Source organism: Megascapheus bottae, chromosome 14 (assembly GCF_031878675.1).
Source record: "Megascapheus bottae isolate mThoBot1 chromosome 14, mThoBot2.hap1, whole genome shotgun sequence".
NCBI lineage: Eukaryota > Metazoa > Chordata > Mammalia > Rodentia > Geomyidae > Megascapheus > Megascapheus bottae.
The window spans coordinates 42,457,964-42,475,202 of NC_143522.1; the positions used below are offsets into that span (position 1 = coordinate 42,457,964).

General features: G+C 44.0%; 1 protein-coding gene across 1 annotated transcript in view; it reads right to left on the reverse strand.

The window, feature by feature from the left end:
• Positions 1–16,935, reverse strand: part of Nin (ninein) — a 118,303-nt gene extending 101,368 nt beyond the window's left edge. The window contains exons 1-2 of the mRNA XM_090345077.1: positions 16,877–16,935; positions 7,118–7,321 (exon numbers count right to left, since the gene is read on the reverse strand). Coding sequence (XP_090201203.1) covers positions 7,118–7,300 — 183 coding nt within the window. The 5' untranslated portion in view covers positions 7,301–7,321; positions 16,877–16,935. The remainder of the gene's footprint in view (positions 1–7,117; positions 7,322–16,876) is intronic.
• Positions 16,936–17,239: the final 304 nt, after the last annotated feature.

Here is a 17,239-nt window from a genome sequence, read left to right on the forward strand (position 1 = left end):
ATGACACTCTTACCTCCAATTAACCACTCAAAAATCAGAAGTGAAGTTGGTGCTCAAAGTGGTAGATCATTAGCCCTGAGCAAAAGAGCTCAAGAACAGTGCCCAGGATGAACAAATAAAAACAAAGCAAAACAAAAAACAGGAAAGAGAATGAACACAAAAGTCCAGTGGAAGTTCAAGCTCCAGTACCCCCACAAACTAAAAAAAGAAACGTGCAAACAAACAGATGAATGCTACTTTTTCTCCTTTGTTATTACATGAAAATGTTAACCTCGAGTTTATCTGCAAATACCTTCTAAAGAAAATAAAGATGACTAGCAATTTAAGGAAACAACAATTAACCAAGTATTTCTAAATAGCTAACAGAGGATTTCTGAATGTTCACAATACAAGGAAACATGAGGTGATGGATGGGACAGTCACCCTGTCCCATTAGGACATGTTATAGTCAAGTACTGAAATGTCAGACTGTTCCCTGTAATAGGTACAATTACCATGTGTCATGTCTTAAAATTAATTTTTTCAAAGAACATACTCTTACAATTTATGATCTCTACTCAATATCTGTGAAGGTGATAGCACTAGGGTTGTGCCAGTGAATTCTAAGGAATTTTTTTCTTTATAATTTACAATTATAAACTATATAGAATATCTTAGCAGCATATGGCCAACTTTCTGTGATCATCTGAGGAATAATTCAGTTTCATAAAAAATGCAAATTGAACAGTATAGCATTAATTCATGCCAATACTGCTCTCAGGACCACCACCAGAGACCTCCCACAGGAAATCAATATGCATACATCTATTTAACTTTTATCACTGGCACACTAAGTAAATGTCATGCTACAGACCATTTAGCTATTCATTATTCAGGCAAATAGCAAATGGTAAAAGGCAAGCAGGTATTGTCAAGTCGTTAACAAATCAATAACTATTCCTTGGCTTTCAGTTTACCAAATGAGGGCAAAGATGTGTCACAGCTGCAGAAGAAACAGTGAACTTGATGCCAAGCAGAAGACCCAAAGGTACCCTGACCTAACAAAGCTCTTGAAGAAGCTTGCCAAAGGGCATTACGTCTTCTCAGGCTTTGAGAAATACAGAAACAGTCAGGTACAAGCAGCCCCTATGAGGTAATTGTAGCTACTCAGGAGGCTGCGATCTGAGAACTATGGTTCAAAACCAGCCCAGGCTGGAAAGCCATGAAACTCTTATCTCCACAAAATTAGCAAAAAGTTGAAAGCTGAGTAACAGCACCAGCCTTGGGTAAAAAAGTTAAAGGACAGGGGCCAGGAGTTTGGCTTAGTGGTAGAGTGCTTGCCTAGCATGCACAAAGACCCAGGTTCAAATCCTCAGTACCACATACACAGAAAAAACCGGCAGTGGTGGTGTTGCTCAAGTGGTAGAGTTCTAGCCTTAAGAAAGCCCGAGGACGGTGCTCAGGTCCCGAGTTCAAGCCCCAGGACGGGCAAAAAAAAAAAAATTAAAGGACAACACCCAGGTCTAAGTTCAAAACCCCAGTATCAGCACATAACAACAACAACAAAAACAAAACAGATCAAATGCAGTCATTATATTCAATGTAGATTATATAAAAATTGAACTCCATAACTTAAGAGTAGGAAGAGAATGATGGAAGGGATGACATCAATCGAAATGCACTGTATCCATAACCTCACATATGGAACTGTAACTACTTTATACAATTACCTATTAAAAAAATAAAAAATAAATAAGGGGCTAGGAGTGTAGCCTAGTGTTAAGAGTGCTTGATAACATGCATGAAACCCTGGGTTCAATTTCTTGGTACCACATACACAGAAAAAGCCAGAAGTGGTGGTGTGGCTAAAGTGGTAGAGCTCTAGCCTTGAGAAACCACAAGGACAGTGCACAGGCCCTGAAATCAAGTCCCCCAGGACTGACTAAACAAAACAAACAAACAACAACAACAAAAAACAAGCCAAGTGCAGATGGCTCATGCTAACTACTCAGGAGGCTGAGAAGCCAACCTGAACAGAAAAGTTCCTCTTAGTTCCAATTAACCACTCAAAATCTGGAAGTGGTAATGTGGTTCAAATGGTAGAATGATAGCTTTGAGCACAAAGAGGCTCAAGGACAGAGGTCAGGCACTGAGTTCAAGTCCCACAACCAACAAAAATAAAGATAAAAACAAATATATCTGTCCTTACTTTACATACCAAAAAAACCCTAAAACACTCAAAAGACCCTACTGGGAGTCACTCTTTGGTTCCTTACTATGTCCAGAATTGGACAACACTCAAAAACATTTAAGTGTATCACGTACTGGCTCTGTCTTCCAAGTACCCATGTTTACTACTTCCAAGCAGGTTTATAGCATTTTCAAGGATTCTATATATTCATAAGCAGCCACCACACACACACACACACACACACACACACACACACACCACAGCAGCCAAGAATAGCCTCCATTTTTGCAAAGAATTCACATTTCTTTTCCTTTCAACATGAGTTTGTTTGACACCACAGTCATGGTGTCAAGCCTCAAGAATACCATCATCACTTTCTGTACTTTAGCTCCAGGGAGCACTAGCACCTCTCAGATAAGACAGCCAAGACCTGGAACTGTATCCGAAGCCATTTACCCATTTTCCCAACTATAGGCAGAGAAAGTGAAATAAAGAAAAGGGAGTTCAATCACTAGAATAACGTTAAGCTTCACGACTATCCTCAATTCACACAGGTATAAACCTCTGCCCCCTGTCTACAAAGTGTTAGCAATTACAACAGCTCACTCAGAAAGCATTGCCTAGTGGTTGTTTTTTAATATTTATTTATTTATTTTTGGTCAGTGGTGGGACATGAACCCTGGGCCTGGACATTGTCCCTGAGCTCTTCAGCTGAAGGGTACTGCCCTACCTCTTGAGCCACAGCACCACTTCCAGTTTTCTGGTGGTCAATTGGAGATAAGAGTCTCAGGGACTTTATTGCCAAGGATGGCTTTGAGCTGCAATCCACAGATCTCAGTCTCCTGAGTATCTAGGATTACAGGTGTGAGACACTGCACCAGGCTAGTGCTGCCTATTTTATCCTCTTACCAGCCAATATGAAAACACTCTGCACAAAGTCATAGAAATGATGCAATTAGTAAAAACTATTAGAACTAGAGGCAATGTCAGGCTGTGACAAGACCAAATGCCCTTCCCTCTATCAGCAAGAAAAGAAAAAAAATCACTTCTTACTTCAGTCTCATGTCAGTGACTCCTGGGGACAACGTAACTATTTGTTGTCAAACACAGACTGATATTATGGACACAACACATCCTAGCTGGAGGCAAGCCCTGCTGGGTTTTATATGAACCTGCCCAGTATTTACTTACTCCCTTGCCTTACTTCTTGGGTAGACTTTAATTGATACTTTACGCACAAACAATCCCCACAAGAAATAGATCTATTATGAATAACTGAAAACTGGAAGTGGTGCTGTGGCTCAAAGTGGTAGAGTGCTAGGCTTGAGCAAAAAAATCTCAGGGACAGAAGCTCACGCCTGTAATCCTAGCCACTCAGGAGGCAGAGATCTGAGAGGATCATGGTTTGAAGACAGCCCAGGCAAGAAAGTCTGTGAGGCTCTTATCTCTAATAATCACAGAAAAAGCCAGAAGTGGGGTGTGGCTTCAGAGGTAGTGTTAACCTGGAGGTAAGAGATCTCAGGCTAATGAACAAAGAAACAAACAAAAGATCAAGCGAAGCCCTGGTGGTTTACACCTATAGTCCTAGCTTCTGAGGAGGCTGAGATCTAAGGACTGCAGTTCATAGACAGCCTGGGCAGACTCTTATCATCAGGTAACCACTGAAAAACGGAAGTAGTGCTAGTCCTAAGCAAAAGAGCTCTGGGACAGCACCCAGACACTTAGTTCAAGCCCCAGGACTGACATAAAAGAATAAAACATCAAAGCAAGGCCCGTGCAGTGGCTCATGCCTGTAATCCTAGCTACTCAGGAGGCTGAGATCTGAGGATCGAGGTTCAAAGCCAGCCTGGGCATGAAAGTCTGTGAGACTCTTATCTTTAATTAACCACCAGAAAACCAGAAGTGGTGCTATGGCTCAAGGGGTAGAGTGCTAGCCTTGAGCTGAAGAGCTCAGAGACAGTGCCCAGGCTCAGAGTTCAAGCCCCACAACCAACCAAAAAAAAAAAAAAAAGATCAAAAGCAAGTCTCTTCTTCCTTTGAAGGGCAGGTTTTCTTTTTTCTTCTTTTTTTCCTTTTGATCCCTGTGTCCAGAATTGGCACAGTTTTCTCCTCCCCCCCCCCCCCGCCCATGTATGTGTGATGTGTGTGTGTGTGTGCGCCTGCTGGGATAGGAACTTTAACTCAAGGCATTAGTCTTGCTTATCTTTTTCTTCCCAAGGTTGATTCTCTACCACTTGAGCCATACTTCCACTTCTAGCATTTTGCTGGGTAACTGGAGATAAAGAGCCTCTCAGATTTGTCTGCTTGGTTTGGCTTTGAACCACCTGGATCCTCAGATCTCAAGAACTGTGTAACTATGATTATAAATGTAAGCCATCAGTACCCAGAAAAGGCAGATTGTTGTTGTGGGTTTTTTTTCTGCCTCTTCTTTCTCTTCCATGAAAATCTCCCACTCCTTTCTGTCTCAATGATGCATGTGGATACAGAGTACGACCCACAAAGAACAAGAAAAGAGGTGATGAGTATTCTTTTTTCTGTCTTTACTTAACAATACTGAGCAACTCCTTTTGTAATAGTCTCAAAGAAAACTAAATACTTAAGAATTAACTAAGGATGTAAAAGACTTTTATGATGAAAACTTTAAAAACCCAAAAAAGGAAATTAAAACAGAACTAAGGAAAAACCTCCCATGTTCCTGGATTGGAAGAACTAACATCATGAAAATGGCAATCCTGCCAAGGGCCATCTACAAATTCAATGCAATACCCATCATTATCCCAATATCATTCTTTAAGGAAATAGAGGAAGCAATCCAAAAATTCATATGGAATAATAAAAGACCCTGTACAGCAAAAAACAATCCTTAGCAGAAAGAACAGCAATGGAAGAATATCAATACAAAACTTCAGACTCTATTACAGAGCTATAGTAATCAAAACAGGTTGGCAGTGGCATAAGAATAGGCCTGAGGACCAATGGAATAGAACTGAAGATCCAGAAATCAACCCACTGACTTATGGCTACCTAATTAATATTCTATAAGAGAGCCAAAAAGATAGTATGGAAGAAAGACAACCTCTTCGACAAATGGTGGTGGCAGAATTGATTAAGCACCTGTAGAAAAATAAAGTTGGATCCTTATATGTCACCCAGCACCAGAATTAATTCCAAATGGATCAAGGTAAAAGTAGATACTATGAAAACTTTACAGGAAAGAATAGGAAAGAGATACACTAGGACTCTTTGGCACAGGTGGAAACTTTCTGAATAAAGGCCCAGAAACACAACAAATTAAAGAAAGTTTGGGCAAATGGGACTGCATTAAAATGAAGAGCTTCTATATGGCTAGCAAGTTAAATAGAAAGCCCACAGAGTGGGAGATCTTCATTAGCCAGACAAGGGCCTCATATCTAAAATATGAAAAAAATTGAATCTTTCCAAAACAAATCCTCAAAAAAACCCACAACCATCCCGTCAAAAGGTGGGCTAAAGACCTAAAGAGAGAATTCTCTGAAGAGGAAATAAGAGTGGCCTATAGACACATGAAGAAATGCTCAACATCTCTGGCCATAAAAGAAATGCAAATCAAAACAACTCTAAGATTCCACCTCACTCCAGTTAGAATATCCATTATCAAGAAATCTAATAACAACAGATGCTGGCAGGAATGTGGCCAGGAGGGACTGCTACTATACTGTTGGTAGGAGTGCAAACCACTATGGAAAGCAGTATGGTGATTCCTCAAAAGACTAAACATAGAGCTCCCCTGTGACTCAGCAATCCCACTCCTTGGCATTTACCCAAATGTCCAGAAACAAGGCCATACTAAACTTACTGGCACAAGGATGTTCACTGCAGCATTATTTACCATAGCAAAGATATGCCCCAAAGTAGATGAATGGATCAAGCAGATACGGTACTTATACACAATGGATTGCGTGACATCGCACCATTCGTGAGGAAATGGAAAGATTGGAGGAAAAAATCATATTAAGTGAAGTAAGCCAGACCCAAAGGAATATCAGCTCCATAATTTCCATCCTTTGTAATAATTGGTACACATCTAGAACTCTCCTAGTAGAGGATCACAATAGCTCAAAAACTATGTACATATGATCATATAGGATGAAACTTAAAAAAATGAACTCTAGGATATGGAAAGAAGAGGTTTATCTTTGTGATTGCTGTTCTTAATGTATTATGTTATTTCTTTTCTCTTTTTTCCCCTTATAGTAAATCTCATGTGGTTATTTTATCTGACTTTGTTACCTGGTATATTGTATGTATGTTTATTTTTTTTACTTGAAATAGGGAAGAGAAGGGAAGAAATCAAGATGATTGGGAGGGGGTGGGGAAGGGAAAGGAGGACAAAAACATGAGATGGGGTATCAATGTGTAAGAAGTAATGCAGCCACTACCTGACAAATGTAACTGTAACCCCCCTATACATTATCCTGATGATAAAATAAAAAAAATTTTTTAAAAGCTGGGCAAGGTGGCTCATGCCTGTAATCCTAACTATTCAGGAGGCTGAGATCTGAGGATCACGGTTCAAAACCAGCCAGGGCACTCAAGAACGAGGGACTCTTATCTCTAACCACTAGAAAAGTGGGGCTGTGGCTCAAGGGGTAGGGCAGTAGCCTTGAGCTGAAGAGCTCAGGGACAATGCCCAGACCCAGAGTTCAAGCCCCAAGACTGACAAAAAACAACAAAAAAAACCCCACAACAATACTCAGAGTACCACCTAACTGTACAGCACAAACTAAAGCATGTCCTTGTCACCCAGGCAAAAAGCAAGCATTATGCCACCTTCATTGCGTTCTTTTGACCAAGTTAACCGCCAAGCTGCTAGAAACAAGTTACAACATGTGGCTTGCACCATCTCCCAGCACCCCAACAGAAACCACACCTTGCTTCCCACAGTCTGTGTCCCTCTCCAGACCTTACCCTGCCCAAGAGGTTGTCCTGCAGCAGCGTCTGATGCAGCACTGGGGCCACCTCCTCCAAGCTCAGCATGTGGCACAGATCTGTGAGCTCCTCCTGTCCCAGGGACCCGGTTCCCGTCGTGTCAAAACTGTCAAACAGCTCCTTGAGTCGGGCCTCATGCTGGTCCTGCTCCACCTCATCCATCCCATCGCCCACAGCCCTCACCTGTGTGGACAGAGACGGGACAGGTAGGAGAGGTCATTGTTAGGCACTTCACCTCTCCCAAGCCCTTCCTGCAGCTTATAAGTATGCATGTAGACATAGTGCTATCTCTGGCAGTAGAGTACACACACACACACACACACACACACACACACACACACACACACACACACACACACACACAGTACCACATTAAGAAAACATCCACAGGGGTGAACTTTACCAGAAGGAAGGCATCACGTAGCCAGAGAGACAACTCCTCTCCTGCCTAGTCCTCAGATGATGGCCAGTCAGTCAAATTCAAGTCCAAGCCTGAGAGCTGCTCTCTCCTCAATACATCTCATTGGGACTTAAAGGTCCCTTTCGACAGTCAGTGGGTCCAATCAGCTCTTAGCTCCAAGCAGCAGTAATCTCCAGGCAAGTCAGAAAGCAGAAGGCAACCTGCCCAGATGTGTGCCCTGGCTGTGTTGATTAGTCCCACTTTGTGGGTTTAGATGCTTCCCAGAATAGCAAGCACAGAGGGCTGCAGCAGGAGAGTTGGGCTGAGCATGTCTGCAACAAACCCAGCTCCTGTTTACACGAGACCAGATGCCTTTTACACAAATCCTTCAAAAAGCAACTCAATTAGCTTCCACAGTGCAATTACCTCCACTGTGACAGGAAAAGTACTCCCTGGAGCTCACTCTCGTCCCAGGGAGCTTTAGGTAAGACGTTGTTGCCTAGATAAGAGGAAAACAAGACTCTAACCTTTTCCACAGAAAGATCTGAAGGAGCACAGATTGGCTTAGGTGGATGGCACAGCACATCGAGGAACCTCAGCATCTCAAGCACCTCTTTCTTTCCTCCTGGCTGATCTGTCCTCCATCTCCCTGATGCCTCAAATCCAACTCCAGACTTTCCATTTGTGTCATTTACCAACGATCAGGAAAACTCTGCAGACATAAGTACCTCTGAGTCATCTTTTGCTAAAAATATACCTTATATAATTCCAGGTACTTCCCACTTTAAGATATTCTTTCTCCTTGCACATTGACTGATTTCTAACAGGCTGGCTCTTTTGATGCAAGCCCCAAACCTGCACCATGATGCAATAAAAACCAAACACAATATGCATCTATATACCCTTGGGAGGGTGACCTCAGTCAGCCATTGGCAACAGGGCTCTCAGCCAACCCTTGACAGAAAGATAGACAGATAGATAGATAGATAGATAGATAGATAGATAGATAGATAGATGAAAGAAAGAAAGAAAGAAAGAAAGAAAGAAAGAAAGAAAGAAAGAAAGAAAGAAAGAAAGAAAGAAAGAAGAGAGAGGGACCGGGAGTTTGGCCTAGTGGTAGAGTGCTTGCCTAGCATGCACAAGGACCTGGGTTTGATTCCTCAGTACCATATACATAGCAAAAAGCCAGAAGTGGTGCTGTGGCTCAAGTGGCAGAGCCCTAGCCTTGAGAAAATCCAGGGACAGTGCTCAGGCCCTGAGCTCAAGCCCAGGACTGGCAAAAAAAAAGAAAAAAAGAGAGAGAGGAAGGAAGGAAGAGAGGGAGGGAGGGAAGGAGGGAGACAGGGAGGGAAAGGAAGGAAGGAAGGAAGGAAGGAAGGAAGGAAGGAAGGAAGGAAGGAGAAAAACAAAAACAGCACTATTAGCTAGGGGCTGGAGGAGTCTCAGTGGTAGAGCATGGGCTTAGGCTCTGTGTTTAATCCTCAACATCACCAACACAAACAACATAAGTGGCACCTTAAAACCTAGATCAAAAAACTCTAAATAGGTGATACTGCAAAGAGCAGATCATTACAATACAGGAAACATGGAAGTAAGATGTCAAACATGGCCAGAACGGAAGATAAAAGAGCTTTAAGTGACAAATTGGTGCTGCCCTAGGCTGTTTGTTTGCTTTCTCCTCATAGAAAACAGTTCAAAACAGGAAAAGACAAAACAGAGCCACAACCTTAGCAAAACTAGGTGGATTCTGAAGATGACTGTGAACTGCCATGAGAGGCAGCTCAGCCTGTACAAGGAGAAAGCCGCTCATTAAAGCAACACAGCAGAGTGTGGGTCCAGATTCCCAGACTTAAACAGGTCTCTTCCATTAGCTGCTTTTCCTACCACTAAGGTGCTGACGGCTCTGGCTGCCTTCCCAGGGTTGATCTGCTGGGTTAACTAATCAGTATGCAAATGTTTTCAAAATAAGTTAAGAGTGCTATACAAACATCAAAGCCTCAGAAAAGAAACACCAAGGTGTTATGGAAAACCACAGAGGTAGAAATCTAAAACAAGGGCAGGCTGGCTTAATGAGATTCACCTGGGTCTGCCAGGCCTCAACTAGGATCCAAGAATCCCTGAGGTTTGCTGAGATTTGGGGTGCTACTGTAACTCTAAGGCTCACGCATGTTTCACAGACCCTTAAACTATAATCTGACCAATTTTGGAAAAGCCAGAGTATTTTTTTTCTTTGTTAGATTTTTTTTTTAAAGTATCAAAACTCAGAAGCAGTGATAGAGCACTAGCCTTGAGCTGAAGAGCTCAGGGACAGTGCCCAGGCCCAGAGTTCAAGTCCTGTGACCAAACCCCCTCCCACCAAAAATAAAAAACATTCAGAAGCAAAGGCACACTAACATTTTGTTTTTGAAAAAAATATTAAAGGGTGGCAAGTCATTCTTATAAGTGCAAGAGAACAAAACAAAAAAAAAGTTCTGGGCCTGGAGTATGGCCTAGTGGAAGAGTGCTCACGTAGCATGCATGAAGCCCTGGGTTCGATTCCTTGGTACCCCATACATATACAAAAGCCGGAAGGGATGCTGTGGTTCAAGTGGTAGAGTGCTAGCCTTCAGAAGGCTCAAGGACACAGCCCAGGCCCTGAGTTCAGGCCCCATAACTGACCAAAAAAGTTCTAATTTTATTTATTTTGGAATTTGATGTCCCCTCCTTAGGTTTTGCAGCTTTCATTTATCTCTGGACTTCAGCCTTCTCAAGACAAACTCTAGAATGTTCTTGTGACTGAAAGCAATGGCAGCCCCATACCTGTGGACCACAACACATCTCACTTAAACACTCAGGGGATAGTACACAGAGGGACAAGTTGTCAGTTCTCATCTGACACAGAATGCATTTTTGCTGACTGATAATTCTCCAAATCATCCTTGGTCACTGCATGTGCAAGATTTTTTTTTTCTCCCCACTTGGCAGAAATTTCTTTTCAGGATAAAGTCCACACCTCCTATTTTCTTTTATGTGTCCCACCTAAGCAACATTTACAGTGTGTTCTTCACGCCAGGGACTCAGCAAGCATCATGGCCTGACTTACTGTCTGTGTGTTCTGTGGGAGGAAACTTATCTCCAATAGGAAATATAGAAATGGGCACAGGAAGATTTTGAAATACCCACACACCTATCATCACTTTCTTCTTCCCTTCACAGGGGCATTTTCAGTCTTCAACATAACCAACCAGAAGTAAGAGAGCCAAGAACAACTACCAAACAGAACTAGAGAAGCCCTTGCAAATTGGACATCCATTTTTCGGTTGTAGTATCAAACTTTGGAGAAGAATCTATACTAAAAACACTCTCTTCAAGTCCTTCATTTATATAACTAGACTTAGACTAACGATACTCAACTGTAACGATAGTTCTAAGGGTTAAATACTGCAAGCTAAAGAGAGAGCTAATTAATATGAGACACTGATAGGAGAACAACTGGAAAATGAACAAGCACCTGAAGCCTACAAAGGAGGCAGAAGCTTAGGATCAATTCTACTGGGGCTGTGGCTCAAGCGGCATAACATCAGCCTAGGAAGTATGACTCTAAGCTCAAACCTCAGTACCAGAAAGAAAAGGGAAAAGAGGAGGGTTATCTACCAGAAGCTGATAGCTTCTGCTTAAAATCCCAGCTACCCAGGAGGCAGGGATCTGAAGAAAGCCGAGGCAGAAAAGTCCATAAAATTCTTACTTCCAATTAACTAACAAAATAGTCAGAGTGAAGAAGAGGCTCAAATGCTAGAGCCCCAGCCTTGAACAACAACAACAAAATCAAGCAAGAACATGAGGCTCTGAGTACAAGCCCCTGTACAGGTACAAAAAGAAAAACAAGATGAAGAAATAAAAGGGGGGGTGGGGAGAGAGATTTCGGTAGAGCTACCTTAGAAGCACCACAGATCACCACAGAACAGGCCACAGGGAGAACAACAGGCTTATCACGTATGAAAGCATGGTTACATTATTACAGGACAGTGGCAGCAGACAATGCTCACAAATCATGACAAATTTAGTGTCAGAGAAAGCAGAGAGGCTGAAATTTAGTTGGAAACTCAGAACTTACGATTATTTCTGAGCATTCACTTAATTCTCCCAGCTCTGTGAGTCAACAGTACCTCATCCCTACTTGAGAGAGAAACTGGGGCTTTAGCAAAATTAACAATTTGTCCCATTAGCACAAATGCAGGAAGGAGTGAAGACATGACTCAAATGTGATCCTAAATTACAAATCCCTCAATCCTCACCATGCACAGGGAGCACATAACAGACACTGACAAGCTACCCCTGTCCTGCTCACCTCCACTGTTATGTCAGACAGCTAAACAGCATCGAAAAACAGTCACCACTACTGACCTTCCTGAAAGGTCTCTCTTCTCCAAACTGGAATCTCTTCTACCTCACTTCATCCATTTATTGAGTGATTATAGCCTACAAGTCTCTAGAGATACATGAATAGATTAAATGCTCTTTTTCTCTAAAGCAGCTAGGGGATTTATGCATAGATGAAATAATTGTGTGTGTGTGTGTGTGTGTGTGTGTGTGTGTGTGTGTACACGCATGCACCTGGTACTGGGGCTGGAACTCAGGGCCTCAAACTCTCTCTTGACTTTTCCACTTAAGGTTGGAGTTCTTCTACTTGTTACCACATCTCTATTTGTGGCTATTTGCTGGTTAGAGATTAAGGGTCTCTCTGATTTGCTCTGCCTACTCTAGCCCTTAACAATGATCCTTAGATCTCAGCCTCCTGAGTAACTAGGATTACACGTGTAAGCTATTTCTGAAGAAATAAATTTTTATGTAAAAGGACTGTGAAGAACTTGGTGTCTTCAGTGGGATCACAGGTCAGGAATTGGTCATTATTCCTCAAATAGTTTCTTAAATCTGAATAATCTGTGCAATCTAAAGCGTTCTAGAGCCAAAGCTTACATACCCCTAGTAGCCAGAATCTTGCTCAGAGATTTCAAAAGTTGCAATCTGAATGATAAATCATCCTTGAAATCACAAGGAACAATGTGGGTCAATGAAGACTGCCATAAAACCTGTGTCCTGCTTCACCACAAGCCTTGCAGTCAAATGTCCAGAGCCTCTAAGACTCCTTTGGAATAAGAACCAGTGCAGGCATTATTTGGGAGCTCTAGCAATGATAGTTAAATAAGGGTCTGATGCACAGAGCCATTAATCAAAGTACCACCCAACAGCCACCTGTGATGACAATTATTTGGAGCATTTTCCTTCCAAATAACTCCAAATGAGGCTGCCAAAATGCCTTGGATTCTGACAGGATGTCCATTTCAGAGCAGTGTGGTGCCCACTGGGCACCTCAGATTCTGAAATCACAGAGCCAGCTGGAACTGCGAAACAGGTGAAGATGTGGCTGGAGTAATGGAGTGGCTAACAGAAGGCCAGTACGAAGTGGCTACATGAATTTATGAACTTTACCACACCCTGAGTACAGAAAGAAGTTTGTAAGAATGGTACCCCAGCCAAGACAGGCGTCTGTTGGGTGTGGGAGGGAGTGAAAGGAGACAAAGTCTGGCAAGTGAAAAGCAAATAATAAATAAACACAATGCCAGAGCCCCTGACCCAAGCCTTTTATTTCCCCTCCAGATGGCCTAGCAGCTGAGCAACTCTGCAGAATGTTTGGACACCCCTATTCACTCAGCCTCTTTCCCTCTTCCGAGCATCATAATGGCTTGCTCCTTTTTGGATCTGTTTGCAGACAAAGCTGTTGGGGATATGGACAGTGACCACCAAATGGCTATTGGACAGTGACCACCAAGTGGCTAATTTAGTTACACACAAATTTTGCTTGTCATTTACTCCTTTAGCTGTCCCTGGTTGGCAAGTCAGGAGCTGATAATGTCTAGGATCAAATTACAAGGTTTCTTTTTCTCCTTTCTTTTCTTTCTTTTTTTATTTTTATTTTTATTTTTGCCAGTCCTGGGCTTGAGCTCCAGACCTGAACACTGTCCTTGGACTTCTTAAGGCTAGTGCTACTACCACTTGAGCACAGCACCATTTCCAGCTTTTTTCTGTGTGTATGGTACTGAGGAATCGAACCCCGGTCTTCATGAATGCTAAGCAAGCACTCTGCCACTAGGCCAAACTCCCAACCCTTCTCTAGTTTCTGCAAACATTTTTATCAGCTGAAGAGATCTCCAGGCCTAGCTTCTTGAAGTAACTTCAGTATAAAAGGCAACAGTAAAGAGAATAAACTCAAGCTTCGCTAGAAACTAAACAGAAAAAGCAACTGTCTATCTTGAACAGCTCTGCCAAAAACCATTGCTGCTTTTCTGCAACAAACTGGTGGCTGACTGGAAGCCTCAGACAGCAACTTCCTTCTAGCTGGATACTCCAAGCAGCACAAATCACCAGGAATCCACTGCAGTATGAAAATGTTACAGAAAAACTTAAATGTCACTAGGGGGAGGAAGGACAGGAAAAAGACACACTTCAATAAAATTGAAAGAGACTAACAACTTTGCTACCTATACCATAAATTTAATTGGACTAAGAAAATCATCCTATTGGCATTTATTCTAAACATAAATGTTAGTGTTTTACTACCCTGAAGGTTGTTGCAAACCTAGGCTTTTTGTTAAACCTAACAGCAGGTGAATTATCCAATCCAGGGTAGAAGAGAAACATACACACACACACACACACACACACACACACACACACACACACACACACACACACACTAAGCTTAGCACAATGCAGATAAAATAGGCTATAACCAACTACTAAGCAAAACTGTGGGAGCAGAAATCAGAGATGTCATTGTTACTTTCATTTAAAAGAGAAAGCCTTATCAAAACTCACTTCTTGAGTCGTATTTACTGGAATTGATATAGGAAGACAAGCTAAGAAAGAGCCCCCTAGGGTATAAATAAAAATCTTCTGCTGTCACATCTGTAAACAGTATTTTACTTTTATTTTAGGTGAGCTTTTAGGGTACTGATACTTTGTTGATTTTCCTTTGCAAAGGCTCCAACCTGCCTAATTGCTCTTTACCAACCTCAGCAAAGAAGTGTATTAATTTCTAATAAAGTTCCTCACTTGCATAACCCCATTATTGTTTTTTCTTCATTTTCTTGGTTTTTTTTGTGTTGGTCCTAGGGCTTGAACTCAGGACCTGGCCACTGTCCCTGAGCTTCTTTACTCAAGGCTAGTGCTCTACCACTTGAGCACAGCTCCATTTTCACCGTTTTTTTTTTCCCCTAGTTTATTAGAGATAAGAGTCTCACAGACTTTCCTGCCCCAGGCTAGCTGTGAGCCTTGATCCACAGATCTGAATCTCCTGAGTAGCTAGGATTACAGATGTGAGCCACAGGCACCTGGCTAATCCCATGATATTTTTTAAATTCTGCTTCATTTGGACATAGGATAAAAATATCTTTTTGCAAGATTCAGTGAGCTTCACCAAAGGCCTAGTCCAACAGATGCAAGATCAATAGCCAGAAGTCAAACTGCATTATTTATTGGCTTATAAATTGGCATCCATAAAAAAAAAAAAAAGCCCTTTGAACAGGCTTTGGGCTATTTGAATCACCCTAAAAGGCTCTGGCTAAACTTGCTGACCACATATCCAAATGAAGCTGCTAAACTGTATTTTCATTATCAACAGAAAATGGAAGCATCAAGCTTGGTGAAATGTTGGTTTAGAACATCATTTGCGGTGACATTTAAAACAATTTATGTGAACAACATTTGACTCGTAATAAGAATATTACCTATTAAGACTGTTCAGAATTCACCAGAATCCTATTCTCCCCGTGAGAGTTAATATCTTTTTTATATTAAGAGTCGTTGTCTACCTAAAATGAAAAAAAGAAGTAACAAGAAGACCCATGCCATTTTGTGCAAGTGCTTATTAAAATGATTGATCGTGACATTTTAGGTGTCGTAGGATGGAGTCCTGTCCATCACCTCTCTAAGCTTGTGTTGACGATACCTTTGCTTCAGTCCAGCTCATTTGCTTTCTCTACACTGCAGTTCGGAACACGGGTGAAAATAAATCTGCCATCCTTCTCACGTCACCTCCTTACTAACACTAGGCTTAGAGAATAAAGGCCACACAAACTCATTTTACAGCCAACCCGGGAAGTTCCTCTTACACACAGCCTGGATAATTGCACAGCTACTTTCAAACTATTGGTAGAGCAAGGTCTACCAAAGATGCCAACTCAACCACCCTATTCCATAGCAAATACGCTCCACACCAGAGGAGAGACGAGAGAAAACGAGTCCACACAAATGTCAAGCCTGGGGAAGCCTTCGTGCAAACTGATCTAAAGGAGCCCCAGTGAGACACCCTGCAGGGACGGTCCCAGGAGCCAAGCTCCGTGAAAAGGCAATCTGTCTGTCTGGATCTGATAACTCGGGGTTGACTTGTACGGGAAATCGGTCTCCGGAAGGGATCTGTCCTAGCACAGCGAGGATATATATTATATATATATTATATATATTATATATATATATATATATCAGGTGATAACCAAAGCTGTCCCGCAACCTGACCTACGGAAGGACAACAGTCCAGCGCCCACTTCATGGGCGCCTCGACTCTGGCCGCCGAGACTGAGTCTCGAGAACGTGTCCCTTGCTATTGTCTGTCGGTCGTCTCTCTTCGTTTCCAGCACACCGTTTTCTCCACCCGCTTTGCCGGTTGCGGGGCAGCCGGTCTGAAGCCACCGACGCCCCAGCGCCTAATCCGGAAGCTCGCCCCCGGCGCACCGACGCACGCCACGCTTCCCATTTCTCGGCTCTGGGGATGGAACTTGGAGGCAGTGACCAAGTGTCCTCGAGTCTTCTTCCCCTTTCCTGGTGACCAGTCGCCCCGAGGGAAGCCTCCGGACGCGCGGATCCCACACGCGCCCCCCAGTCTCCACCCTGAACGACCCCAAACAGCCGGGCGCCCCACCGACGGCGCGGGCCAAGCCCTGGGGCTTCCCCACCGGGGCCTCCCTCGGCCCCTCAGCTCTCGGGCTGTCTGGGTGTCTCGGCTCCCTGTGGGACTCGGTCAGGTCTGCTAGGATCACAGACAGCAGCAGCTTTCAGCTCTGGACTGAGGGCCCCCGGGGCTGGCAGAGGTGCCCAACCCGCGCAGCGCCCCAGGACAGGGCAGGCGGAGGTGTGGCCGGAGAGAGGGCGGGCGGGCCAAGCGCCCCGGGCCCAGGCAACCCCGGGTGTGTCCCCCAGCCCGCCAGCACGTCGCCATCCCCTAGGCCCTCTCCGCCCACCCCACGGGGCCCAGCGGACCTCGAGCTCGCCGGGCCCCCGCCGCCCTCTCCGCCCTCGCCTACCTTCTGTCAGCCGCTCCGGAGCTCCCGCACGGCCGGCCGCCCGCCCGCCTCCGACGCCCTGCAAAGCCAAGGAGCGCGCTCGGTTAGGACTGGGGACCAGGGACAATGCTCGGCAGCCCGCGTCGCGGTTCCGGGCGGGCGTCCTTCAAAAGGACGCCGAGCGGGACCGGAGCGGGCGTCATTTCCATATGGAAGGGGCCAGCTCGTAGAAAAGCGGCGCGCTCGGGGCTGCCTCCCGCCCCTCATGCCCTCCCCTTCCCTCCTCCCGCCCCCTCCTCCAGCTCCCCCCTCCCGAAGCCCCCTCCCCGCCGCGCCGCGCGTCCCGCGGGAGCCCCTCCGCCCCGGCGCTCCCGCCACCGCTTC